This window comes from Penicillium rubens (genome assembly GCF_028828025.1).
Source record: "Penicillium rubens strain IBT 27055 chromosome Unknown utg000002l_segment0_segment0, whole genome shotgun sequence".
In the NCBI taxonomy this organism is placed as follows: Eukaryota; Fungi; Ascomycota; class Eurotiomycetes; order Eurotiales; family Aspergillaceae; genus Penicillium; species Penicillium rubens.
Window position 1 is genome coordinate 1,286,899 of NW_026890600.1, and position 26,703 is coordinate 1,313,601.

Below are 26,703 nucleotides of genomic sequence, written 5' to 3' on the forward strand. Positions count from 1 at the left end.
CGAGGACTGGCTTTTTGGGTCAGCAGTTTATATTGGTCTTTGATGGCTGTAGTGATATTTCAGAAATGAGGCGTATACATTGCTGGAAGGCAAGCTTTGAGAGTTAATGAACGAGAGAAGTAGTTCGGTGACACAGAAGCTCGTTTGACCTCTGGGATCTTCTTCAGAGAGAGAAGAAGTTCGGAAATGAGATATGCCTATTGCCAGGGGTCAACACTTCGAGCGATATACTGGACGGAGCTGGCAACTTGTTCTGCTTTTGCAACATCGATATGAAATAGATGCATTGATCATGGTAATTCCTGAAAGGTGAAAGTGATGAGAAAGCAGGGAATGGGACTTCGAAGGCCGTTTAGCATTGAGATCTACTTCAAGAAAGGATGAAATTCATTCCTATTGGTATATCAAGCAAAGCCTGATCAAACAATGAAAGTAAAGTGAGTATAGAAACCGAGAAATTCTGGAATAGTTTGATTCATCAGAATACTTATTTGCTCATGATCATCAAATATGCAATCCCGAAATGCAATGAGATAAGAAGTCATCCTAAGTAGTGTAAATGCATATTCCTAGCCTGTTCATTGCCGAATGCTTTTGGCAGACTTGACAAAGGCTCGAATTTTCTCCAGATCTTGAGCGCCATTTGTCTCTACACCTGAGCTGACATCCAAGCCAACCACTTTCTGGCCCGACTGGCCCAGCTTTTTCACTGTGCCTGCCACGTTGTCCGGATTTAATCCTCCAGCCAGGATAACCCGCAAGCCCTCGTCGCTATCGAGGACCTTCTTGACACCACTCTCCTCCAGAAGTTCGCCAGAGCCCCCGGCACCAGAGTCCAGCAATGGGAGAGTGTGGTATGCTCTGCGAGCAATTCCAATGTCACCGGGGGCGAATTTGCGAATGACAGGAACTGGAATCAAACTAGACCACTCCAATGGCTCAGATCCGTGCAGTTGCACAACATCGAGACCCAACTTCTGTTGTTGAGAAACGACGTATGATAGCGGCTGGTTCATGAACACACCCACGAGCAAAGCACGAGAAGGGTGACGCAAAATATTAGTGGAGTGATCGAACCATTCCAATGATGTAGCGCTTGAGGGCTGCTGCAATGTATCGGCCGGACGAGGGGTCGACTTGACCACCCGAGAAATTCCGAGAGCAACATCATCTGGGACAAGCCGTGAGCGGCCCTGAACCATAATGATGCCAATCAAATCCGCGCCAGCTTGGATAGCAGCCAGAGCTCCTTCTTCGGTCCGTGTTCCACAGATCTTCACCAGTGGAGAACTTGGTGATGCACCAGCAAAATTTTGGTTAGAACCGCCGAGAAGCTGTGCCACAAAGGCAGAGGTATCAGGTGCCCTCATAAGAGCCTCTCCAACAAGAATTGCCTTAACGCCTTCTTTCTTATAAGCTTCCACATCCTGGGGGCCCGATATTCCACTAAGGGCACACACAATTGTGCTCTCAGGCACTTGATCCATTAGGCGACTAGTTGTCCCGAGATCGACCTCGAAGCTTGTCAGGTCTCGGTTGTTAACGCCGATGACTTCGGAACCCAGGTCAACTGCAATCTTCATCTCTTCAGGGGTATTAACCTCGACCAGAGGCTCCATGCCAAGACTGCGCGAGTAATGGTACAGTCTAGTCAACAGCTCAATGTCCAGCATTTTCACAATCAGCAGAACTGTATCAGCTCCAGCCAAACGTGCCTCCAGGATCTGGTACTCTTCAAAGACGAACTCCTTTCGGAGGACAGCTGGTCGGTTGGGAAGTCCCTCCAGGCTCTGGCGAACAGCCCGCAGGTCATCTATGGTGCCCTTGAACCACTCCGGCTCTGTGAGGACAGAAATGACGCTAGCGCCAGCTTTGGCGTACTCCCGTGCTTGAGCAGGGGCACACACATTGGCCGAGATGATGCCTTTCGAGGGTGATGCACGTTTGATCTCCGCCATGAGTGAGAGAGGATAGTCTGACTGTCTCAGGCGATCAGGGAATGACAGTTGAGGAGGCGCAATGTTCAGATCATATGCGGCTTGAAGAGCCTCTGGCCGCAGAGCCGGAATTTTCTTCTGCTCGTCAACAGCATTTTTGCGATGGGCGTAGATCTTATCCAAAATGGATAACTTCTTGTCTGCCGGTGCGGCGACGGCAGCTCCCTGCTTGTTATCCCAAGTCCCAGCGGTGAGCTCCAAGAAGTTTCTGAACATCTTGCGCCCGTATTGTGTCAAGATACTCTCGGGGTGGAACTGAACACCCTCCACTGCGAACTCCTTATGTCTGACTCCCATAATGATGTTCTTGCCACTAGCGTCCCCAAGCTCGACCCGCGAAGTCACTTCCAAGCAATCTGGAATAGTCGAGTGTGTCCCCGCGAGCGAATGGTAGCGAGTGACCTCGAGCGAGGTTGGCAATCCCTGGTAGACACCCTTGGAGTCATGCTTCAACTCCGATGTCTTCCCGTGCAGAATTTCGCCGGTCACGTCCACCTTACCACCAAACGAGGTGATCATACATTGCTGACCCATGCACACACCAAAGATCGGAACCTTTCCACTGAAATGTTTGATTACGGCATTACTGATTCCCGCATCGGTGTCCGGGTGGCCGGGGCCAGGACTGATAACCAGCTGAGTGGGCTTCTTTGCAACCAAGTCCTCAACAGTAACTTCGTCATTGCGATAGACTGTGACGGTAGCACCTTCAAGGACAAGGTATTGATAGATATTCCAGGTAAATGAGTCGTAGTTGTCGATCAGAATCACGTTGGATGCGCTGGCCAATTTTGCCGCTTTAGTGGCATGGTGGGGGGAGTGGTCGACAAGGTCCGCCATGGCCAGGGATTGTCGTAGGAAATCGGGGGGTTGCGAGAATAGGACAATCGTTAATCTGCAAGCTTCGAAATCTCACGCACCTTAAGCCGAATCAAATGTTTGCGAAGTGCCAAAGTTGGATAGAAGTGAGTCAGAAAGATCATCTGGGCTGACATGCTGACACTCACCGCCCGGCAATAAGATCAGATAGGGCACCTGATTGTTGACCCAGTCGCGGTGAATAATATTCTTTTGAAGCTCCCTCTCAATTCAAGAGCTCCCCACGCTCGCCACCTACCTTTTTAATTGCTCTCCCGTCACCTCCCCTGGTGTCGCCTCGTTCCGATCTTCCTTTCTATCCTATGATGATCTAATTGCCCAACATGGCTCCCGTCCCGGAGGCCTATTTCCCGTCCCTGGACAAGTGCTTCTCCGGGGACGTTCAACTCTTGTATGTCAATTCTAATCACTTGTCGTCAGTGGAAGCCAAGATGCTGATATACCACAGGTCCTGGAAACGAGCTTTTCTCTACGCTATTGATCCCGAACGTCATCCTGACGATGGAGGCAATATCGATGTCTTCTTTTCGCACCCCGAATCCATTCGCCTACTCTCTGACGGCTTAAAACCTTTCCCCTCCCCTTCCGCAAAATCCAAATCCGAATTCGAATCCAAGACCGCCGCAATCCATGTCGAGACCAATGGCCAAAGCTCTTTTGACCTGAAGGAGATCAAGGCGGACGCGCTATGGTTAAGCAAACAAGCCAGTATCGACGAGATTTCTGCTCTTCGTATCGCTGTATTGGAATGGCAGGACCGCCCGGCAACGCGCCTCACAATCGGCTTTTCCAGCGAGGAAGCGACCAGTCTGCAGAGCGCGGCTGGGGCCGAGAATCTTCGGGGCTCTCTAGCAGGTCCCAACTTTGCCAACCTATTGAATCAAGCAGTTGGAAGTGACGGTGTTCAGTCATTTGAAAAAGAGGAGAAGAGGCGTCTGCGAATCCGGGAGGTGTATCTCTCCGAGGCAACCCATGTGGTGAAGACACTCCGCAAGCTGCTTGCTCTGTCCCTACACGATGGCAATTCATCCGATTCGGCCATTCCCGCCAGCTACGATCGCAAACTTGCTTTGCGCAAACTAGGGACCACAATTTTCCAAGACAAGTCGACTGGTGATGGTTTAGACCGATTCCTTCAAGAATGCATCAGCTCGATACGCAGTCGGTTAACGAGTTTGGAAGGAGACGGTGGCTGGCTCAGTGCCGCAGAAAGCAGCGAGGAAGTGGAGAACATCTGGAGAACAAGTCTTGTGGAGGAGATTGTTCATATCGTCCAGATCATGTTCCATCAGCTTCAAGCCTCCGTGGAATTTCCAAGTGCAGACCTCCTGCTCTCCTGGCTCCAGCTCATGGCTGATTATAGCTTCTTGGAGACGATTCAGGCGGTAAGTGGCCAGTCGCCTATTTCGAGCTTTCGGGATGTTAACGTTTTCTTATAGCCTTGCCAGCAACCTGTGGAAGTGTTGTTACCCCTTCAAGCTTTCGTGTCACTTACCACATTGGCGTTTTTAAAACCCTCTCTCGCCATTTCTTCCATTCAGCATCTGGAAGACATGCGATCTTCGCCCCGGTCTTATTTCTGGTGCAAGGAGAAAATCTCTCAAATCAATGAGATCTTCCTTACTGCATGTGGTGATTTGCACACCGCGAATCCGGCGGCCTTCTCATGGGGTCTGATCCTGTATACCATCCAACAGCTGGCAGAAATCGATATAAATGAGCGGGAACGTGATCTCAGTCGCGATTCGGCTCTCTCCTACAATGAGCAGACACATAATGCGGCGCTATCTCGAGCATCCGAACAGTCAGAGTATGAACAATTGCTCGACTGTGCCAGGACTCCACAAAGCACGGCTGAAGATGCTATTCCCATTCTTACATCTGATGCCATCAAAGAATCCGCCTTTAACACCGTTATCGCACTGGCTAGTAAGACCGGGTCAATGTCAGCCGTCGATGATGGCCTGACAATCCGGTCGGTCCGCTTGTCACTTCTCGACCTTATCCGAGTTGCTATTACGTTCTTGGATTACTCCCCAGAAATTGTGGGGTCAGTCCTGGCTATCTTAAGTGATGATGAGAACGGACTGTCCAGAGACTCAAATTCCCTAGGGCCTGCCAGTGACCCTAAGTCCCTATTCGCCAAGGATCAGCAATTGATGGATGGCATCTTTCGTGTTGCGCGGTCCCGTTTTCCTTATGAAACGGCACCGTTTTTACAGCTCTGTCGTGCTCTCGTCAGCGGGCACTCTTTGAATGAAGAAGGCTTGCCAGCTATTCTAGAGGAGGTGGAGAACATGGAATCCTTTACACAGATCGTCTCACCTACTTTCCAAGGCTATGCCACCATTCGAGAGGACGAGAATGCCAATTTCGTTTCCCTGCTCCAACCCCTCCCGATGCTTGAAACATCATCTCAGAACCATCTCTTCGAGAGGGAACCAAGCAATGCTGTGATTGTCAGCGGCTCTTCTGAAATTCCACGGCAGACTGTTGGTCAAGTCATTTCCGATTCAAAACCCGCGGTCATCATGTGGGAGCATCGATACTCCTGCTTAAGCTTCCTAGGAAGCTGGCTCGAAGAATGGAGCGAGACCGGCGGGCACTCGCCTGGGTGGACTGACGACACTGCGACGGAAATCATTGCTCTCTTGACAGACTTGATAGCCAACTCCGAGAGACAAAGTTCCGGCGATGCCAGCGGCAAGAGGATCCTAGAGATGGCTAGTGATGGGTTGTCCAAGCAAGGCGACATCATTTCTGTGATATTTGACATCTTTGAACGCAATTTGCAGACCATTGACTCTCGAGGTGACTTAAGTAAGTCTTTGGATGCAAGCATTGCGTGCCTGCGCTTCATCAAGGCACTTTTGAAGATCCTACCCAGCCGGGTATGGCCTTTCCTCGGTCGCAGCAGTCTCATTGGATCTGATGGCAAGGGTGGCATCATGACAGCAATCATTTCAGCAATGGAAATTCCTTCCGGCGAGTATCCGTTCCTTCTGAGCTGTGTTGATCTCGTGGACGCTGTCATCGATGATGCGGCAACTCGAGCAGTATTGCGAAAGAGCCCGGGCAGCGTGACGAGCAAATCATCTATCGTGTCTGATTGGAGTGCCGGTATTCCATCTCACGTCATGAGAACTATTATGTTGAACTTCACCCGCACCATGCTGGAGATTTTCAACAGCAGTGGAAATTGGAGGTTCAATCTACCAGAACAGCGGTTCAAGATCAACTCGATGCTTGCCACTTCCTTCGAACGTGTTCTGTACTATGCCTTCGGAATCAATGACAGCCCGAAACTCGAAACCAAAGTTACTGGCGTCTTCTCTACATCTGCAGCGTACATTTTGGATATGCTGCGCCCTCGCTCAACCGCTGACCTGCCCTTCAATCCGATCCTTCGGTTGATCGCCGAGGGTCTCCAGACACCCCCAACACTCCACCTCAGATATCTTACCCTCATTGAGGATCAGGTCAGATCTACACTGCGGCTCTGCATCAAACTTGTGCAGGCAGCCCAGCTGGCTGAACAACCTGGCTCGCTTCTGGAGGAACAATTGTTCAAGGCCAGCCCAGTTCTAGTCAAACTCTACGCGTTGCATGATGCATACAGGTTGCCGGTTGTGTCGCTTCTCGAGATTTTAATCTCCAGCGCTGCTTCAAATCCAGATAATGAACCCCCTTCCCTTGTTGGCCACCTTGGGGCGGAGTCGTCCTGCCTGTTCCTTGATGTACTGTCACAACTCGACAAACCGATGTGTGATAGGCCTCTGCTTCTTGCGGTGTGGCAGCTGTTGTCGACATTTGTTAGCAAGCGACAGCAGTGGCTTGCAGTTTTCATTCTCACAGGATCATCCCCTCGCCAGACTCTGAAGAAGGAAACCGCTTCTGGTGGTCTAAGCATGAGGAGCGTACCTTTCCTGAAAATGGCGCTTGAGAAGTTGTCCCACATTGATCAACAAGAGCCGCAAGTAGCCTTGGCGTTGCTCGAGTTTGTCTCTCGTGCCCAAGAAAATTGGCCATGGGCCACTTCCCATCTGAGCAAGCATCCTCAGTTCTTCACCAGCATAATTAACCACGTCTCGAAGTTGAAGATTTCCTCTCTACCTGTGATGGACCAAATCCACGCCACGCGGATTGCAGCCGTTGTCGCGGACCTGTGCGCAGTCTACCTGCACTCTGCAAAGGAGGTGGGCGACCGAAGCTTTATCAAGACCTTGATTCCATTGGTGTCGTGGTATGCCAAGGATGCAGTTGAGGTTTCGGCTTATAACTCCTCATTGCATGCCAACTTGAAGAAGAACTTTGAAATGAAGTACTCGGGATGTAAGATCGTCGACTTCAAAAGGACACCACTTGAGGTCCGTAATCTAGGACGGGATTACTACTACGACTTGAGTATGGGAGACAAGCTGCTGTCCTATGACTTTGCCTGGGCTGGCACCAAGAACCGTGGCTTTGCCGAGGAGTTTGAGCGCGCCAACATTAATCTGTCTCTTGTCGAGGCGCAGGTGGTAAGTTTCCTTCCGTTCATCGCAAATGAGTTTATTTTCTAACCTGAAATAGAGCCTTCTCCATAGCTGGAAATTCTTCGCTATCGAACACTGTGCCGATTTCATGCCTGATACCGAAGTCCGAAAGTCAATGGCACTGGTCGCGCAAAGTTGTTTGAAGGCCAATATTAGCACCGGCCCTCCGGAAGCCATCTTCGATCGAATCCAACAAGCGCGCGTTGATTTCGCCCAGGCACTTCTCCAGCGACTTGTCGAGGTACATGCTAGAGGCGCCGAAGTCTTCCAGCTGCTCGAGATTACCTGGAAGGCACTGCGATCCCGGCGTCTGACATACGAAGACGCATTAGTCAATGACGATACCGAATATTTCCGGTCCCTCCTGAACGTGCTGTTCCTTTCCCTTCAGTTCCACTTGGATGGCCCTTCTCGGAGTGCACCCGAAGCTATCAACAAAAAGGCTGAGGTTTCTTCGGATCTGACTGTCATCGTGGAAGTCGTGAAAACGATAGTGGGCCAGGGCTTCAAATCCCTCACCACTTATCTCCATGACGAGCCGGAGAAATGCGCGCCGAAAGATTTCGCCATTATCATTGCTATTCTGCAGACGTGCTTGCAAGTTAAGAACGCCGATCGTCTCTACGAGCACATCGTGTACCACATCGAGGAATACAACACCGCTCGTCATGCGACGACGCTCTTCTCCTGGGCCGACCAATTAGCCGTGGCGGGCGACCCTGTGTACGCCGAGCTCAGCATCTCGATCCTGGTCAAGATGTCGACCCTGCCCATGCTCGCAGAACACCTTGCGGTTGAGGCTGTCTTGATGAAACTGTCCACCTGCCGTCTTACAAGCATCATGTGCCAAAAGAAAGCATTTGGACCCTTTGATCCTGTTCCCGGACTGTACAACATCTGGGCCGGTGGATTCCTTCCTTTGTGTTTGAACATGCTCTACAGTGTCATGCGGACCGCTCCCGAGGTGGCAGCGTTCCTCAACCAATTCGAATCGCGTCTGACGCGCGCGACAGAAGCATTCTCCAGCCACACGGCCGTTGCTTCCGTTCCGACATCCAAGTGGATTAGCCTCAGCATGGTCTCCGAGGCCTACTCGCTTGCGCTGATCTCGTTCATCCTGGACCAGTTCCGTGAGGCGGGTGCCAGTGCTGGAATTGACGCACAGGCCATCCAAGATCTCAAATGGGATCGGGTGCAGGTCAAGGAAGATATCGAGGAGCTGCTCAGTCGCCGCGCGGCTCTGCGTGCACGCATTGTCGCCACTAGTGAGAAGGAGGTGGAATGGTCCCGACAAAAGCCTGTTGACTCGACTTCTGGGGCAGAGAACCGACTGGAGGAGAAGGTTGTTAGTGAGATGAAGGCAGCAGTTACCTGTTTGGGTGGGGAGGAATCATGAATGCTCTTTGTAGCCTTCTTGCTATTTGTCGTTTCTTTTCTTTTCATGTATTCTGGGTCGGCTGGGGTGTAGTAGATGAATGTTTTCATGCATGGAGCTCAAGTTTCAACACAATTGCATTATTTCCAATTCTTTATTCTGTTGGGTTCTTATTTTTGGGGTATGGCCTGGCCTATCACAGCCAATAGCCGGCAACGCAGGAGAATGTCTATCAACAGCAGATTTCAAGACATGAACCATTCGTTAATAGCCTTTATGTAGTATATCAGTAATCTAGTTTCACTGATTTATCCGCAGTGTGAAGACCGAGGCTCGGGCTAGCCAATTTCCCCGCAAAACCTACCTTCGTATATAACCGATGCGGGGAGACGAAGTACGAATTATGCAGGAATCAGGGAAATTATGCAGCATTGGACGATTTACTGGGTATTTATATGAGGGCCTCGTCGTCATATCCCCACAAGTCTTTCTTTCCCTCGCCATATATCGAATACTGAAGCATAGCCTGTTATATCGCCAACATGCCGTATAAATCCCGCTGGACGATTGACATCCCAGACACCCATTTAGCCTCTCTTCTTCTCAAATCCCCAACGGCACCTCTCTCCAAAACACACAAGTGCTACCTGGACGCCGCCCGCCCAGAAACCCACTACCTCACCACCCATGATCTCCGCCTCTGGAGCCAGCGGCTAGCAGCCGGCCTACGCAAATCCGGACTGCAGCGCGGAGACCGCGTCCTCCTCTTCTCAGGCAACGACCTCTTCTTCCCCGTAGTCTTCCTAGGCGTGATAATGGCGGGGGGATCTTCACCGGCGCGAATCCAACCTTCGTAGCCCGCGAACTAGCCTACCAACTCCAAGACAGCGGCGCCACATACCTCCTCTGCGCAAGCAACAGTCTAGAAACGGGACTGGAAGCCGCCAAACAAGCCAAACTACCGCAGAGCCACATCTTCGCCTACGACACCTCCATCTACGACGGCGTAACAAACCCCCAAAAGGGCTGCGCATACTGGAGCGACCTCCTCGCCTCAGAGGAAGAAGGTGCAGCCTTCACCTGGGACGAGCTGAGTACACCAGCCCTCTCGTCCACAACACTCGCACTCAACTACTCCAGCGGCACAACGGGCCGGCCCAAGGGCGTCGAGATCTCGCACCGGAACTACGTCGCCAATATGCTCCAGTATTGTCATACGGCAAGTCTACATCCGGACTACAAGGCTCGTCTTGAGCGCTCCCGCTGGCTATGTTTCTTGCCTATGTATCACGCGATGGCGCAGAATATCTTTATTGCGGCGGCGCTGTACCGCGCCACGCCGGTGTATATCATGTCTAAGTTTGACTTTGTCAAGATGCTGGAGTATACGCAGCGATTCCGGATTACGGATTTTATACTCGTGCCGCCGGTTGTTGTTGCGTTGGCGAAACATCCGGCTGTTGGGCAGTATGATTTGAGTAGTGTGGAGTTGGTTGGGAGTGGTGCAGCGCCGTTGGGGAGGGAGGTTTGTGAGGAGGTTGAGAAGTTGTGGCCTCCCGGGAAGATTAATATTAAACAGGGATGGGGGATGACTGAGTGAGTTCTTATTTTTTTTTTTTTTTTTTTTTTCTTAAATTGTTTTGCTGTTTTCTGTTGGGCTATTTTGATGGAAAGCTCATCTTCCATATAGGGCGACTTGCTCGGTCACGGGATGGAATCCAGCCGAAATTAGTACATCTGCGTCTGTCGGTGAGCTCAATGCCAATTGCGAGGCGAAGATTATGTTCGATGGGGTTGAGGTGAAGGAACGCAACTCTCGTGGCGAGTTGTGGGTTCGTGCTCCCAATGTGATGAAAGGCTACTGGCGCAATGAGAAGGCCACTAAAGAGACCAAGACGGAGGATGGGTGGCTCCTGACGGGGGATATTGCGTTTGTGGATGACGATGGCAAATTCCATGTGGTGGATCGAATGAAGGTATGTTTCAAAGAAGAAGAAGAATGCAGGAAACTAACTTGGACTCTGTACAGGAATTAATCAAAGTCAAAGGCAACCAGGTGGCGCCCGCCGAGTTAGAGGCTCTTTTACTTGAACATCCGGCGATATCAGATGTTGCGGTGATCGGGGTTGTCATGTAAGTTTGTTTTTTTTTTTATGGATCATTTATGGATCTACGATCTATTGTTTTTCTCTCTCTTTTTTTCTCTTTTTCCCTCTCTTCTAACCCGATTAGCAACAACGATGAGCGCCCTCGCGCATATGTGGTGCTTCGACCCGGCCAATCCGCCACCGCCAACGAGATCGCGCATTACTTGGACAACAAGGTCTCCGCGTTCAAGCGGATTACCGGCGGAGTTGTATTCCTCGAGGCCATACCGAAGAATCCTTCGGGCAAGATTCTTCGCATGAAATTGCGTGAACAGGCCAAAGAGGAGCTACGTGTCACCGCTAAACTCTAGACTGTATACCTTTAGATATATTTAGGGCTTTTTTCCTCTTTTCCCGGGGTTCAAATGAATATATAACATAGGTACAATATGCGCCCTATTTCTTATTTTGTGTCCTATTTGCAGGCTCAAACACCCGAGCCAGTTAGAATGAGATCTGGACTGCACTGGCCAGGCCACTGGAGGCGGGAAATAGATTAATAACTGTGATGGGTTCGTGTCCACTAAAATAGCCGAGTAAGACATCGGGCAGTGTGATTCGATGTATGAAACGGCTTAGCGCGGGGGACCCATGCAGGCGCCAGCTGAAAGGCGATCTCGCGATGTACTTCTCCGTCTGTTGTACTCCGTACTTTACTCCGTACTTCCTTACATTTGTCATGATCGACACACCTACGCAGTATTTTCTCCGCATAATGTAAATGATGATGATTTATTAGATTCCCGATAGAAAGAAGAGAATGAAAAGAAAGAAACAAAGAAGAAACAAAGATCGAAGTGGCGTTTAGAAAGTAAGCTGAGTGGAGACCGGGCTGGCTGGCCTTATTTATCCACCTGGGCACCTTTTTCAGTATGGACGTGATGAGGCAAAGACATGTTCTTTGTATTTTGTATTTAGTATTCTCTATTTCGTATTCTATAAATTCTTTTTGACTTTTCGATTCATCAAATATCTCAGATTTGCCACTTCCGAAATCCTGGTTGTCGGGCTCGTCTCTTTTTTACCTTTCCCTATGGATGAAGCCCTATCTTGCATATACAACATAATCCCGGTCATGCTTCAGCGTTGATCTGCGATCATCCCCCCCACTCATAGCCTATTCTGGATTGAATACTCCGTAATATTCGATCTCTAATTCTTATATATGAGAGAAAAAAAGCCCCTGCACTCCATCCCACTAGTTCCATCTTGCCTCATCCCCGCCAAGTCCGCTCATAGTCCCAACCCGACACAGGTATCTTTGACTCGCTAAGATCCCTTCAAGTCCTGGCCTAGATTGCCTTCCCCACACCCGCGGTCTTAAGTCGAGCTGTTTCCCCCATCTGACAGGGGAGGCAGTTTCTTCTTCGCGAGTGGTGGACGCTATCCAACCATCCATACCCCCGTCATGAACACTGTCGAACAAGGATACACCCATCTGTCCCGTGAGATCCTGCAGTCAGCAGAGTTCTTCTTGCCAGTCATCAGTCTAGTTGGCTTTTCTCTTCTCAGCCTCATTCTCATCCACCGCTATATCAAACATCGTCGTCTGAGGGCACATACCATCCCTTCATCTGATTTCAAACAAAAGGAGCAGGACTTCTGGCTCCAGTCTACCATGGAAAAGGGAGAACTCATCCCATCGGCCTCGGGCGCTCTCTCTGCTTGTGATATCCTGCAGCCTTTATCCCATACGAGCCTCCTCCCGAGCAGTGGAGTTCTCGCTGCACAGGTCAGAGAGCAGCAAGGCGCATCTTCCAATACTTCTTTACCTGATGCTGAGGTGCAAAAATGCAACGAATCGATCCAGCAAATGTGTGATGAGGATACCGAGGGAGTGCGGGCTTGGAAGCGTGTTGTTGTTGAGTATAGATAGTTGGCCGCCTGTTTCCAAGGTCTATTCATTCTGTGCATTCACCTGGGCATCGGATTGGGTGGTCTTCTTTTTTATTTCTCAGTCTGGGGTTCCATGTCACTGTTGTCTTCCTTTTTGCCCTTTGGTTATGCTTTCTTTCTTATTCCCTCCTATGTGTCTTCACTTCTTCACGAATAATGTCTTTCCTTAGAAAAGCGTGGGCTTGGATTGTCTCTTTCGGTCATCGTTTTGGGCGGCAGCTATGTTTATTTGAATAAGCACATGTTCAGCAATATTGCTATATATGAATATGACCAGTATTGTGGTTATATATGTTGGACATCAAAGTCGTAACCCGGTGATCATTTTTGTAGTTTGGCGAATATACTTGGAATTCCTGGCCTGTATTAAAGCTGAATTGTACAACGTCCATACCTAGGTAATGAACTGCATGGTTATAAATCAGTGGATGCATGACTCCGATTGCAAACGAGCCTGTTTTGCCGAGACGAGTCATCCTGCAAGATCGACTTCTGGAGAAGTACCAAAGCCTGATGATCCAGCTCCTATCATATTGGAGAAACCTGCAAGGCCCTGCAGATTTCCCTGAAATACCTATAAATATATATACAACTGCAGAATCCTGATCTAGCCTGGTCTTGGCCTTGATAGAACGAACTCAAACGCTAACCGTACAATGCGTTCGATGAAGGACCATAAGAAAGCTCCAATGAACTATTTAATGTTGTGCGACTTGGTCTCGGCACTAGGTGAAACAGTGCGTTGTCGAAGGGTAATGTTCGGTGAAGTGATTCTTCGAGTCTGTCGATGATATCCATTGTTCAAACCTTACTGCTACCGGCAATATAATTTGATATAAACCACTCCTTTTGGTAACAATTCTTCTTTTATAGTCGATATAGTCAAATGGTGTTGTATATAAAATCCGTATACAGAAATGTAGTTAAAATCAACCCGATCCACTTGTTCCCCACCTGGGCACCGGACCTGCAATGCTGAGTCATCTCCAAAGCGCTCTACATCGATGCCACATCTTCATGCAAAGCAACTCACTTTCTGATTCCATTGGAAGTCGCAGCCATGGCCGTAACCACTTTCCCCTCCGAGGGCTCTCCAGATCTCGCTCTTCTGAATGTCGCCCGTCTGTTCACCAGACTTGAGCACAATCTCCTCTCCCCGGGGACAGACCGACGCTCATTCCAACAATCCGAATACCAGCGTATGCGCGTGAACAAGGTAAGTATTCCCCAACCTGGAAGTGCTTCTTTTGCTTCTTCCAATGGACAAAGACATCAGAAATCGAATCTGACCAACCCCACAGAACGTCGAATACGCCCGCTCACTACTTACCCAACTGGAGCGCTCCCTCCCCCAAATAAAAGCCCTCAACCGCAAACACGAAGCCCAAGCCGAGATCGCACGCGACAGACAGCTCCTAAAGCGTATACAGACCATCCTAGAAGAAGAAGACGCCAAAGCTGCAGCGAAGCAAGACGAGGAAGTGGAGACCGAAGACGTCGACGACGAATGGAAGGAACTATTCTCCAATCCCGTCGTCGAGAAAGCTACACCGACATCCGAACCAAAAGACCAACAGGCACGGACACAGAAGTCAGATTTGCAACGAGACGTAAAGGGAACAAGCGAAGCGCAACAAACCACTACATCTTCCACAACGACTACAACCACAACCCCATCACCAACACCCTCGTCAACAAACCCGCCAACGCCCCCAACTCTCCGCAACCGCCACACGGCTCACCCGCCACCACCATCTACGGAAAAAGCAGCGGCGACGGGAAGCAAGACGAATAAGCTCGTTGGAACGGAAACGGAGCTGAGTACCCATAGAATGGAACAGGAGGATCTTACCAGCTCGCTTCTGACGCTCGCCTCGCAATTGAAATCCTCCTCGCAGAGTTTCCAGTCGACGCTCGAGGGCGAGAAATCCGCTTTGGACCGTGCGGTGTCGGGTATCGACCGCACGAGTTCCACGATGGAGGCGGCGGGTAAGAGGATGGGGATGTTGCGCAAGATGACGGAGGGGAAGGGGCTGTGGGGGCGGATGATGCTGTATGCGTGGATTTTCGGGCTATGGGTTGTTGCTATTCTGATTGTTTATGTTGGGCCGAAGTTGAGGTTTTGAGGTCATAATTAGCCGGCCTGTCTTCATACTTCTGCGATAGGACGATAGCTTGGTTCTATCTTTATGCGTCGATACCCTTATTTCGCTCTGCATAGAACTGATCATACCTCTACAAAGTTACAACCGTATCGATATCTACGACTTGGGAATATACAAACACATCAAGGGTATAGAAACAGTATGGAATTAAGGGTCAGAACCTGAAGAGTCAATCCTTGAACTCTGAATAACCCGACGACCGACCTGGCATGACACATGAGAAGGAAACATTCAAATCCGCGGATCCTGCCATTTCCCCGTGCCCAATGCCCGGATGGACGCTCTTGGCTTCCAACGGACGCGAGACCAAGGAAAATGATGGGGGGAGACGATATGGTTACATACATAAACAAGAAAATGGGGGGAGAGATGATAGGATATCCAGCATTCAAATCAGAAGGATAAAAAAAGAGAAAAAAAGGGTAGAAAGGAAATAGGAAAAAGAAAAAGGGAGGGAAACACTCCTTGTTTTCTGTAGTGGATATCAGGATTGACAAGAGAAAACACAAAACCGGCTAGAGATCGTGTCAATGGCAGGGAAAATTAGAACGTCAACAAATGGAGAATAGGAAAAAGAAAAACGCAAAAAGAGAATCAACGCCGGGATCTTGAAACGAGGCTTTTTTCGACATCCGATCAGCCCCGGTTAATAAAAACATGCGATCTAGGTTCGACACACTTCGTCACCAAATAGGTTCATTAGATCAAACCGCAGAGACGGAGGTTCTCTTGGATGATGATATCTGTGAAACGTTAGACAAGTGTTGGACGCTAAAATGAGGATGGCTAAGCTTACCATTCACTGCTGCCATGACGAATCGAATCTGGGTAGTGTCGGTAGCGCAGGTGAAGTGCGTGTAGATCTGCTTTTGTTCGGCCTGGTTCAGGGAAACGAAACGGTTGAGGATATAGTCGCAAGCCGCGGCGTAGTCGGCACCGCCCTCGTAATCAGGGAAGTAGTTCTTCATCGGGCTAACGGGAAGCTTCTCCTTGAAACGGTCGATCTTGTTGAGGAACAGAATGATCGAGGTCTTGACGAACCACCGGGAGTTGCAGATTGAGTCGAACAGAGTCAGGGCTTCTTGCATACGGTTGACGGTCTCGTCTTCGAAGAGCAGCTGGTCATACTCGGAGATGGCGACGAGGAACAGAATGGTGGTGACGTTCTCGAAGCAGTGAATCCACTTCTTGCGCTCGGATCGCTGACCACCAACGTCGAACATGCGGTATGTGAGGTCACCAATAATGAATGTGGTTTCGGTGATACCGGTGGTCTTGACACGGGAACGGAGGACATCCTGGTCGGTGGGGAGGTAGTCGGGCTGGGCAATGCGCTCAATGGAATCGAAGTAGCTAAGAACGAAGTTAGTCAGGTCGCAATGCGACAGACAAGCGGTCGCTACTCACTATTTGGCCGAGTCGTTCAGCTGGTATTCGCGCGAGCGCTTGAAGCACTCCTGAACACCAGTGTCGCGCCAAAGTTGGCCAATGGCGTTTCCAACCTCGGGGGGAATGCTGTCACCCTCGATCTGAGCGGGCTGCATGAAGATGGTCTGCACGTGGTACTCGTGGCGTGCATCCTCCAGAGGCAGCTCGAGGGACTCCATGGCCTCGAGAATGACCCGCATCGACTGGACGGTGTTGCTGTAGATGATTTCCTTGAATGATTCACGCTCGTCGCGGGAGTATCCACCCTCGTGGATAAGCTTCATCTGCTTCAAAATCGTGGACTTGCCCGACTCTCCGGCTCCTGTGTCCCAAATCAGCCATCTGCGCATATTTCCATCAGGGGGATCAATAGATCATACCGAGAAGCAGCATCTTGATCTCGTTTCTTTGCATCAACTTGTCGCGCTTGAGCTGGTTCTCAATTTCCTCGTTCCGCGCCTTCCCCTCCTTATCCTCGGTACTCATTCCGCAACCCATTTTGACGGTATGAAGTCGCAATTAACGGTGTGAAAGGTGGATGAGAAAAGAATTCTTTGGAAGGATAATCGGTCTGTGACAGGGGCTGTCCAAACCGGATTAAATGTCAGCAAAACCGGAATAATTTCATCCGAGGAAATATCGCATTGATGGGCTCGAGGGGGGCGTTGCATAGGTTGTACAAGCACCGCTGAGCAGAGGCAGACGGCGTTTCAGAAGTGGTGTAAGCATGTCGACGCAAGGAGCACCGAGTTTGCCAGAGCAAATAGCCAATTGACAAAGGATCAAAGGGGAAGAAAAAAGGGTACCCACCTGAAGGTGCTTTTGCGAGATGCAAAAACGAACGGCAAAAGGGTATAAATGAAAGAAATGAAATGAAAGGAAGAAAGAAGAATTAGAAGAATCCGATTAGAATCCAATCTGGAAAAGAAGAAAAGAGAGGAAGATACAACTCAAAAGGTAAGGGGCAAGACTGAGGGGGAAATTGGGAAAGTTTCAGCAGAGAAAGGGGATACACTGGTAATACCACGGGGATTCAGCGGACAATGGCGGGTGGTGTGAAGCTTGCCGGGTACGGGAGTACTGCTGACTCCTGCGTCTTGAGTAAATAAAATACAGGAATACAATACAATACCACCCCGGCAACTGGAGTTAGCTGATTGGGCGGTGTGGGGACGTACAGGGGCCCATTCAGCCCCTTTTGCTTTTGGTTGTATTGGTATTCTACCATTAGGGATTATCTATGTGCATCTCTATGCATTTATGGAATATTCTGATTCAGACGTTCATACATATGTAAGAGTATATAAGATAGGGTACTATACCCCCTACCCTAATGCATAGTACTTGATATGTATAACATATAAAATGCCGGACTTCTAGAGGCGTGCAGATCTTGTGGAGAGCAAAACTAGTACTCCGTATATCAAACTAAAAAACGAATCACATTTTAAAGATCCAATGTTGGAAATAAACAGCAACGCTCTTCAAGAGGCCTAGGGGGACCCCTGACGAGTAACTTATCAACACCTAACTAGTATATCATACAAGTTACTACTCACACGGACGTTCCATAAAGTCTGACATCTGACCTCATCTCAGCAGTATCTCGTCTCAGATGATCTCAGTCTGAGGGAGACCTTGGAACAAAGAAACAAAGCAAAAAGGCCAGTGCTCCTGCCCAATCAGACTAGCCCTACGCCTCGTCTCATGCACCCATGTCTTTCTTTGAGGCTTCCTTGAAACTTCTTTGAAGTACAACAGTACGGACAATCCGACAGGTCTCTAACAGTCGGCACATCCGTGGATCCTCCGTTTTATCTTCAGTGGACCCCACAGTCCACTCGGAGGACTATGTCGAGACACTGACTGTCACACCTTTATGCTTAGCCCCTCTACTGGTGGATTTAACAAGACTATGTCATGATGACTGAAAAGGAGGTCAATGGACACAGGGCAATCCCAGAATCGGTTAAAAGAGAAAGGGAAAGTTAGGGGATTTCCTTTTCCAATCGCGTCCCAAGGTTGTCCCCTGAAGTTCTGCACTAGATGACCCACTGGCTAGTGATCCTAACCGTTTTTGCCGCCAATTCGGGTGAGGAGTTGATACTGGACTCCACTTATTGCCTCGTGGCAATGGAGACTATTGAAGCCCGCGGCTCTAGTTTGGCGTCTAAACTTGACCAGAACTCTGAATTTGATAGTCGAGAGGTTTCCAAGGTTGGGTCTGAGGTCACGTTATGATTACTAATAAAATTGAATACCCGTGGACCGTACCATTGCCACAAGGATATTGTATAAATTACACTCTGGATTGGAGAATTGTACCTGTGTAGATCATTTCCAAGGTCAATCCACACCCATCTAGACCATAATCATAGATTTAGCTAATATACCACAACATAATAATATATTCATCCATACTAGGTATCTACATATACCTAGGTACCTAGGTACTTGTTATAATATTCTAAACCACAATCCAAATTCCAATGGGGCCAAAATCTTGGTTCCATCGATCGGGGCCAACAAACCCTACGAAGACCCAAGGAACTCGATCGATCTGATTTTTCGGGGATTCCCCACCTTAAGAGGCACCCTTCTCTTTCCCCTGCGTTTTCTAATCATCACAATCATGTCGCACCAAATGTCCCACATGGGCCCTCGGGGTACGTAACACGTCAATCGTTCTATGTCATTACAATAGCTAACAACACCAGCCTTCAACCACGACAACAGCACCGACGCCGAGGCAGAGTACGATCGGCTCCGCGATCTCGCGCGCCAGGAAGCCTCCAAGCGCGGCGAATGTTTCAGCCGGGTAAGCGACCACCCAATCGCAATCGCAATCGCAGTCCCGGTCGCAGCTCTAGTCATTTCATCGCTAACACTGACACCCACAGTCGAAGGACGCCTACTCGAGCGGCGATGGCGCCGCCGCCAAGCAACTCTCCGAGGAGGGCAAGGCCCACGGCCGCAAGATGGATGAGTACAACAGACAAGCGTCTGAGTTCATCTTCCGCGAGAACAACGCCAACGGGCGCGTCGAGGCCGACACCATCGATCTACACGGTCAGTTCGTCGAGGAGGCCGAGGAGATCCTGGAAGAGCGGATCAAGTACGCTAAGTCGCATGGGCAGAACCATCTTCATGTGTAAGTGGCAGAGTACAAACTTGGGAGAATTCAATGCGCTGGATCAAACGCGCCTAATATCGTTTCGCGCTATAGTATCGTCGGCAAGGGAAACCACTCCGCGAACCACGTCCAGAAAATCAAGCCGCGCGTCGAGCAGGTTTGCCGTGAGTTGGGGCTGCAGTATGCCACCGAGGAAAATGCCGGTCGCATTTATGTCAACCTGACTGGTGGTGAGGCTGTTATGCCTCCCTCGACTGGTCACCATGGCTCGTCTGGATACCCTGGACACCAACAGGGTCACCAGCAGGGACACCACCAGCAGCAGCAACAGCCGGACGAGCTCGAGGAGCTCGCCAAGAAGGTGTTGCCCAAGGTTCTGCGCAAGCTCGAGAAGGCTTGCTGTGTGGTTATGTGAGCTTGTTTTTCTGGTGTTTGGGACATATACATAGATGCATAGCTGTGTTTGTGGACAGGTCTTGGTTGTTTGATGTTGGTGACATTTTGCGTTTTTGGTTTCTGAGGACGTTTCTAGATCATGTACCATCTATAGAAGTAGACCTCGAAAGCAAGTCTGGGTTCAGCCTCGACACGACTCATGATGGTAGGGATGTGGTTATACCCCGACATGAACATGGAGATTACCATTTACTTTCATGTTGTTAGATACAGCTGTTTCAACGATTTGTACTGCTGAGACCATATAAACATAAATCATATCATCGTGAAAGCTCGTAGCTACATAGCCAACTTCGTGAAAACAAGATAACTGGAACTGGGTATATCCGACAAACACACGACCTCCACATATTCATATCGAAGGAACAAAGAAACAACTAACACGCATTGGGATCCGACAGCGTCGACTCCACGATCTTTTCCACAATAGCACGCACCATCTGTCCATCACCAGCTCCATTGATCTTCGGCGTAGCATCAATCGTCTCAATCAATGCAAACGCCTGATCTCGCAGATCCCTGACAACCCGGCTAGTGTGCGCAAAGCTGCCCGTATTCTTCATATATTGCACCGCGTAGCGCTTAACTTCTGGGTCCTTGGTATTTTGCTTCAGGATGTTAATCAGCTGGTGATTGGATGGATTCGAGCGAATGCTGTGAATAATCGGGAAGGAGAATTTGCCCTCGGTGAGATCCTCGCAGAATCCCTTATTCTCCGTGTACACCGTACTCGAGAGGTTGAGGTAGTCGTCGCAGATCTGGAAAATCAAGCCCATGACATTGACCAGGGCAACACAGTCCTTTCCCGTTGTACTCTCCGCCTGCATAAGTTTCACTGCGAGGCGGAAGAGCCCGCCCGTTTTGTTGCCGACCATTTCCAGGTACTCGTCTTCCGTCGGGCAGGTCAGCGTGTCGCGCCAGAAGAGGTCCATTCCCTGGCCCCGGTGCAGGTTCAGCATCTCCTGTACGTAGATGTCGATTGCGGCTGGGTTGTTGAGCTGCTGCACTTCCTGCAGTGCCAGGAAGTACACGTAGTTTGCGGAGTTGATTGTCTGCGCTGTTCCGAATATGTTGTGCGCGACGGGGATGCCGCGGCGGAGGACGGAGTTATCTTCGACGTCGTCGATTCTAGCGCGCACGCGGTCAGCATCGGAATATGAGTCAGGGAGAAGATAGAGGTGGTGTTAAGGTACAAACTCACAATAGCGATGATGTATGCAGCATCGTTACGACCTTGGTGATGATCGACAGGCTCGCCGGCGGGACCTGCAGCCAGGCGTTGAAGGCGTGGATCAGTTGTCGCCGAATATCTTTCCCTGGGTGCTCGTGGACGTAGTCGTATGGCCCCATGAGGATCTTGTCGTTCTTCGATGACCATGTTCCATCCTTGTACTTGGTGCCGTCCACGCTTGACTTGTTGCGACGATGCCCAGTTTTCGTCGGCTCTTCATCTGTCACCGACAGCATGCGTCGGTGGGACGCTCCGGTGCCATTTGTTGCATTTGCTGAGCTTGTCCGAGGAGGAACGGGACTTGGTGGTTGGAAGGGTGCTGAGTTCATGATTGTGGATGGGGAGATGGAGGGGCTGGGCGGCAGAAAGACGTGGGGAGCTATGGACCTCCGGTATAAGTGCGGAGTCATGCGACCCATGGATATGTATAGATGACATCAGCCACACTTTTCAGCATACGTTCGTACATGTACAAAGACTTTATAATATACCGTAGAGCGTATGATGCAAGATGTATACATACTTCCAAAGGTCAGTACAATTATAGTAGCTTTGCAGGTGTGATAGATGACGAATGCCGAGGTCCATGACTAATCGGGCCCGCCATTGTGGCTGAGGCAGCTGAGGGCTGGGAGAGGATGGGGTTGTCAAATGAGATCTGTCGATTTGATTGGCAAAAGAGAAAATATTACAATTTGATAGGTCATAGGCAGGAAGGATCAACTGAATTCTTCAATAATTTTACACAAGATAGGTAATGTTCACTATAGCAACGGTGTACAAAGGTACAAAGAGGTCAACATACGGTGTAGACTGGGGCTCTACACTATAATTAACATTAAAGTCGAACCTGATAGACGCCAGGGGTCGATCTAAAGTTGAGCTAAGAGTTCCCCGATGTGATGAGTTCCCTGGTTATTGGCCAGTTGCCTGGGGCAACCGCCCTTTATTTACTGCGAAACCTTGGAAGGGCCCAACTGAGCTCATCCACACTAAAATGGACAACACGGACCTGCTCCACTTTGCTTTTGACCTTTTGGTTTAAGAATGTTGACTTGCTTTTCTTTCTTTTGGGTAGCGCTGGAATAGCTCATTTTTCTCAATCTCCGCATCTGATTTATCAATGGAGGCTCTATTAGCCCATTCGTTCGATTACCTCTCTTCATACGAACCTAGCAAGATCCGCAAAGGGTTACGCCAGGTTGAGGGCCTACTAGCACAAATATGTCTATCGAAACCTAAGCCCGTCTTGGACCGGAGATCACGCTCCCCCGAAGCCCAGCCCGTGCCAAAGACCTTGTCAGAGTTGCGAGATGATCCGGCCTTTCGCGAATTTTCTAAATTACAGGAAAGCTTTCAATGGAACAGTATGTCTTTGAAATTTCTATCGCAACCAGAGTCTGAGCGCTGACAGTATGCTTCAGTCGCCATGCGCCTAGTATCATGTCTTGAACACCTTCTAGGTCGAGGAAGCAACGGCACAAACGACATGCTGATCGTCTGCACGCTGGATCTAATCCAAGGCTCCCTCCTCCTCCATCGCGGCTCGCGCACCCTCTTCGCCCGTGAAATCTACATGAACCTCCTCCTCGACCTCCTCGACCCGATCAACTGTCCAGCCGTGCAATCAGCAACCCTACTCACACTCGTCACAGCCCTACTGGACTGCCCATCAAACACTCGCACATTTGAGGGCCTCGATGGCCTCCTCACCGTTACATCGCTGTTCAAGCTGCGCGCCACCTCCCGCGAAGTCAAGCTTAAGCTCGTCGAGTTCCTATACTTCTATCTGATGCCCGAGGCCATGACCCCGGCACCGATGTCTCCCCCGCCAGGCCTGCAGCGCAGCCCGAGCAAACTCTCATCTGTCCCCTTCTCGCGCAGTGCGCACTCCGCCGCGGCAAATGCTGCAAGTAAAGCGAACCGCGATACACGTACGACGGACGAGAAGCAGGCTCTTCTGGGGAGGTATCTCAATAATGTGGAGGACCTCGTGGAGGATCTAAAGGAGACGGCTCCGTTCGGAACGACGGTTTACTGAATGACTTGACTGGCGATGATTGACTCACTCACTACTTGATGACCGAATATGCGCGATGTTCGCTGCGATTATTTGGTGCTTTCTTTTCCCTTTTCTTTTTCTCTACCATTTTTCTATCTTCCCTTCTCCTTACTTCTTTTTCTCTTCTTTACGAGCGTTTGACTTATGGTCCGTCCGGTACGGCAATTACGCGATTCCCTGGACTGATGTCTCGCCCTCTTTTGACCTGTTTTTTGTGCTCTCTTTATTGGTTACTCCAATCCTGGACCTTTGTCGACCTCTCTAGTGTGCTCTCTCCCCGGGCTTCATTTCCTTATCGTTTTCCTTATGTCTCTTTAATGGTGACATGAATGTGTACGATTCCTCTCTGTGATTAAACTAAACCGTCACATGCTCCTGATGATCAACATTCCTTCGTACCTAGTATCTCGTAGTGCTATTTTATTTCTCAATGTAAGCTTAGACTTAGACTCGGTTTTGGGGATATCAAGCTTCTCGGCTATCCTCGCTACATTCAATATCTCTCCATCCCTAGTCTCAATCTATATTTTTGAATGAGTCACCGTGTACCTAGGTATGACTCAATGTAGCACGGACTTCGTTATAGTATACTACGAGCTCGTTTAGAGTGGAGAAAGGTTAAAACGTTAGCGTGGAACACGAGTTCTATATATTCCACGGTTCCCCGCAAACCCACTGAAACCCGTGGTCGTTCCATGGTACAATTCCAGAATGGCGCAGACAATCCAGGAGCTGCTGGCCATAAAGCCTTCCGGAAACTCACAGAAAACGCAGTATGTGGATACGGTTGAAGCATATGATAAATGGGCAGAGGTGCGTACCTATATCCTATTTCCATACATCACCTAGATCCTGTCTATTACACTATACACATAGCGTTCATATGGCCATTCAAACCATTCAAACCATCTACCATATACACCAAACTAAAACAAAACAGGTCTATGACACAGACGGCAACTTCCTCCAACGCCTCGACACAATCGAGATGCGCACTCTACTACCCCAATTCATCGACCGGGTAAGCAAACGCTTCCAACCAAGTCCACAAGAGACAGAGACCACGACAACCCACGCCAGCCTAGTAGATCTAGGCTGCGGCACCGGCCGCAACACAATCGAGCTCCTCTCCGCACTAAGCACAGCCAAAAAAGCAAACCACTTTTCCGTAATCGGTCTTGATGCCTCACGGGGGATGTTAGACGTTGCGCGGACAGCGACACACGAGTATGGAGCGAAAAGCGCAGCACAGACGCCCGTTGAGCTTGGTATCCTTGATCTCCTTCAACCCGAGCTATCGAAGACACAGCTTCCGTCTTCGTTGGCTGGACCTGGTGCTGTGGGTGTGATATCTACGCTGGTGCTGGAACATATTCCGCTTCAGCGGTTTTTGCAGCTGCGGCGGGGATTATGAGGGCCGGTGCGTACTTGCTTGTGACGAATATGCATGCTGAGATGGGGATGCGGAGTCAGGCGGGGTTTACGGATGAGCGCGGGGTTAAGGTTCGGCCTACGAGTTATTGTCATGCTATTTCTGATGTTTTGGATGCGGCTGCGGAGGCTGGGTTTGAGGTTGAGGAGGTTGTTGGTGCGGGTGCGGATGGGGTGCTTGTTAGAGGGGTTGATGAGCAGTTGGGGGATGTTCTGGGGGCGAGGGCGAAGAAGTGGGTTGGGGTTAGGGTCTGGTTCGGGGTTTGTTTTGTTAAGAGGAATTGAGATGGAGAGGTAAATCAGGAGAGATATTATTTTATCTAAATAATGAGTCCAATTCAAACGCCCTGGGTTGCTGTTATACATCTAGAAGAATTTCAGTAGTCTGTCGCGGTGTTGTACAAGGTTGGGATGCTCTTTGAGCAGTTGTGCCAGCCGGTTCCGTTTCCAGCCCAGGGTGTCGTCCAGGATCAGTTGCGTGTAGGCGAAGACGCTGGCATCGAAGAGACCTGGGTTCGGCCGGCCGAAGAAGTGCTCATCCTCGCCGAGCAAGGTGGATAGCGCCTCGAATGCGCCACCCGCGTCGGCTTCCAGGGCAGCGGCGTCGATGTAGCGCGATGTCTTGAGAAGCTCATCGCGGGCAGCCTGTTGGAGCTGGTGGCCAAGAGCGGCGCGCACGACCCAGTTCGAGGTTGTGGGATTCACATAGAGTCGGCGGGCAACAGAGTCGAAGTTCTCACTGTCTAGGTAAAGCATGTATAACTAGACACTTGAGTCAGCTTCTTCGAGTCTAGGGTTTGTTTCTGATGAATTAATTGGCCTACCCAAGCGCTGCGTATCCGGTTGTCTAAAAGCGAGGCATACACCTCGAACCGCATGTTTAATTGTTGTTCTTCCTCGCAGTGAACTTGTTCAATGGCCCACTTTTGGATTTTGTGTGAAGGGATCGGATTCGAGGCATCCGCAGGCAGCGAGGGGAGGAGGAAAGGCAGGGAGCCATTCGGCGATGCATGATTGTTGGACGAGGTGATCTCAAAGTCAATCCCGACGAATTTCAAGTATGCCTAGAGCGAAACCGATCAGTATGGCTCCGACAGGGACGGCTACGCGCGTCCTTGCATGCGAGTATAGAGTATAGACGGCACGAACCTGCCATTTGAGACATTGAGGATTGAATGAGGGTCGGCCATGTCGTGCACCAGATGCGTCGGTGAACACGTACAGCTGGTTGACATTGTCGTGCGGTCGAAGGCGTTGGGGGATCTCGTTGGCGGGATAGGTAGTCAAAGGGAACTTGTCAAAGAGGCGCTTGATAGGAGCGGGGACTGTAAAGAAAGGACTGGCATTGGACTCCTCTGGAGGGCTATCGGGGCCTTTAGGTGGCATTGTGGTGAAGCTTTTCAAAGTCGCAGAGTCTCCAAAGTCCAACGTCCAAAGCCCCAAAATGTCCGAGTGCCGTCATCGAAACAATTCCGACGCGCCAAGCCCGAACAGGAAGGTATTGCCTTACCTAATAATGGCCAGGTACCGTCCTCCCCGCACCTTTTTGCTCCCGCTTTTCCGTCTTTACTTGCGAATAGCCTGGACTTGCGATCTATGGATTATTCGGATCATATGGATTCGATATCTTAGTACTTATTCCATATCTCGTGGTGTTGGTGTGTTGGTGTATCACATCAGCCGGTCTCTCCCGCTTTCAAACGCTGAAGAAATCACAACCTCCACTTCGCTCCGTCTCGACTCCGCCTTTCGCTCTGATCTGCTCTCACGTCTTTCGAAAGACATTTTGACAATACGAGCATATGTATGGCTTAGTTTGTCGCCGAATACGAGGCGTCTGACGGACCTAGCGGAAACGGGCGATTGCATGCGCGGGGTATCGACTAGCCGTTGGAATTCTGCGACACACGGTTGCGATATTACGAATCAACCTTGCGTCCCACCTTAAATTCGACGGAGTCCTACATC

At 49.9% G+C, this 26,703-nt stretch overlaps 12 protein-coding genes across 12 annotated transcripts; 8 read left to right on the forward strand and 4 right to left on the reverse strand.

The window, feature by feature from the left end:
• Window positions 1-578: 578 nt before the first annotated feature.
• On the reverse strand, window positions 579-2,837 carry N7525_002940 (bifunctional anthranilate synthase/indole-3-glycerol-phosphate synthase; the record flags this gene model as incomplete). The annotated part of the gene is made up of 1 exon (XM_002559599.1): window positions 579-2,837. One exon carries the CDS (start codon window positions 2,835-2,837, stop codon window positions 579-581), a length of 2,259 nt encoding a protein of 752 aa, XP_002559645.1.
• A 362-nt stretch (window positions 2,838-3,199) lies between these two features.
• Window positions 3,200-8,807, forward strand: N7525_002941 (nucleoporin; the record flags this gene model as incomplete). The annotated part of the gene is made up of 4 exons (XM_002559598.2): window positions 3,200-3,267; window positions 3,325-4,261; window positions 4,316-7,396; window positions 7,449-8,807. The coding sequence occupies 4 exons, from the start codon at window positions 3,200-3,202 to the stop codon at window positions 8,805-8,807; spliced, it is 5,445 nt and encodes a 1,814-aa protein (XP_002559644.2).
• Window positions 8,808-9,328: 521 nt separating this feature from the next.
• N7525_002942 (acyl--CoA ligase) lies at window positions 9,329-11,244 on the forward strand (the record flags this gene model as incomplete). The annotated part of the gene is made up of 5 exons (XM_061212541.1): window positions 9,329-9,639; window positions 9,675-10,382; window positions 10,477-10,762; window positions 10,816-10,919; window positions 11,019-11,244. The coding sequence occupies 5 exons, from the start codon at window positions 9,329-9,331 to the stop codon at window positions 11,242-11,244; spliced, it is 1,635 nt and encodes a 544-aa protein (XP_061069562.1).
• A 1,097-nt stretch (window positions 11,245-12,341) lies between these two features.
• N7525_002943 (uncharacterized protein) lies at window positions 12,342-12,809 on the forward strand (the record flags this gene model as incomplete). The annotated part of the gene is made up of 1 exon (XM_061212542.1): window positions 12,342-12,809. The coding sequence occupies one exon, from the start codon at window positions 12,342-12,344 to the stop codon at window positions 12,807-12,809; it is 468 nt and encodes a 155-aa protein (XP_061069563.1).
• Window positions 12,810-13,889: 1,080 nt separating this feature from the next.
• On the forward strand, window positions 13,890-14,955 carry N7525_002944 (uncharacterized protein; the record flags this gene model as incomplete). The annotated part of the gene is made up of 2 exons (XM_002559595.2): window positions 13,890-14,045; window positions 14,131-14,955. The coding sequence occupies 2 exons, from the start codon at window positions 13,890-13,892 to the stop codon at window positions 14,953-14,955; spliced, it is 981 nt and encodes a 326-aa protein (XP_002559641.1).
• Window positions 14,956-15,693: 738 nt separating this feature from the next.
• On the reverse strand, window positions 15,694-16,920 carry gpaA (guanine nucleotide-binding protein subunit alpha gpaA; the record flags this gene model as incomplete). The annotated part of the gene is made up of 4 exons (XM_002559594.1): window positions 15,694-15,737; window positions 15,791-16,347; window positions 16,402-16,744; window positions 16,803-16,920. 4 exons carry the CDS (start codon window positions 16,918-16,920, stop codon window positions 15,694-15,696), a joined length of 1,062 nt encoding a protein of 353 aa, XP_002559640.1.
• A 1,548-nt stretch (window positions 16,921-18,468) lies between these two features.
• On the forward strand, window positions 18,469-18,663 carry N7525_002946 (uncharacterized protein; the record flags this gene model as incomplete). Its single annotated transcript, XM_061212543.1, has 1 exon — window positions 18,469-18,663. The coding sequence occupies one exon, from the start codon at window positions 18,469-18,471 to the stop codon at window positions 18,661-18,663; it is 195 nt and encodes a 64-aa protein (XP_061069564.1).
• Window positions 18,664-19,054: 391 nt separating this feature from the next.
• N7525_002947 (Smr domain-containing protein) lies at window positions 19,055-19,970 on the forward strand (the record flags this gene model as incomplete). The annotated part of the gene is made up of 4 exons (XM_002559593.1): window positions 19,055-19,088; window positions 19,140-19,240; window positions 19,323-19,573; window positions 19,649-19,970. 4 exons carry the CDS (start codon window positions 19,055-19,057, stop codon window positions 19,968-19,970), a joined length of 708 nt encoding a protein of 235 aa, XP_002559639.1.
• A 424-nt stretch (window positions 19,971-20,394) lies between these two features.
• N7525_002948 (FPP/GGPP synthase family protein) lies at window positions 20,395-21,571 on the reverse strand (the record flags this gene model as incomplete). The annotated part of the gene is made up of 2 exons (XM_002559592.2): window positions 20,395-21,139; window positions 21,213-21,571. Coding segments are annotated over 2 exons (1,104 nt in total), but the record flags the coding sequence as incomplete, so codon positions are not given.
• Window positions 21,572-22,365: 794 nt separating this feature from the next.
• Window positions 22,366-23,283, forward strand: N7525_002949 (cell division control protein 14; the record flags this gene model as incomplete). Its single annotated transcript, XM_002559591.1, has 2 exons — window positions 22,366-22,609; window positions 22,667-23,283. 2 exons carry the CDS (start codon window positions 22,366-22,368, stop codon window positions 23,281-23,283), a joined length of 861 nt encoding a protein of 286 aa, XP_002559637.1.
• Window positions 23,284-24,015: 732 nt separating this feature from the next.
• N7525_002950 (uncharacterized protein) lies at window positions 24,016-25,020 on the forward strand (the record flags this gene model as incomplete). Its single annotated transcript, XM_061212544.1, has 3 exons — window positions 24,016-24,117; window positions 24,245-24,647; window positions 24,689-25,020. 3 exons carry the CDS (start codon window positions 24,016-24,018, stop codon window positions 25,018-25,020), a joined length of 837 nt encoding a protein of 278 aa, XP_061069565.1.
• An 81-nt stretch (window positions 25,021-25,101) lies between these two features.
• N7525_002951 (putative mitochondrial outer membrane protein (Sam35)) lies at window positions 25,102-26,121 on the reverse strand (the record flags this gene model as incomplete). The annotated part of the gene is made up of 3 exons (XM_002559589.1): window positions 25,102-25,497; window positions 25,560-25,799; window positions 25,885-26,121. The coding sequence occupies 3 exons, from the start codon at window positions 26,119-26,121 to the stop codon at window positions 25,102-25,104; spliced, it is 873 nt and encodes a 290-aa protein (XP_002559635.1).
• Between the last annotated feature and the right edge of the window lie 582 nt (window positions 26,122-26,703).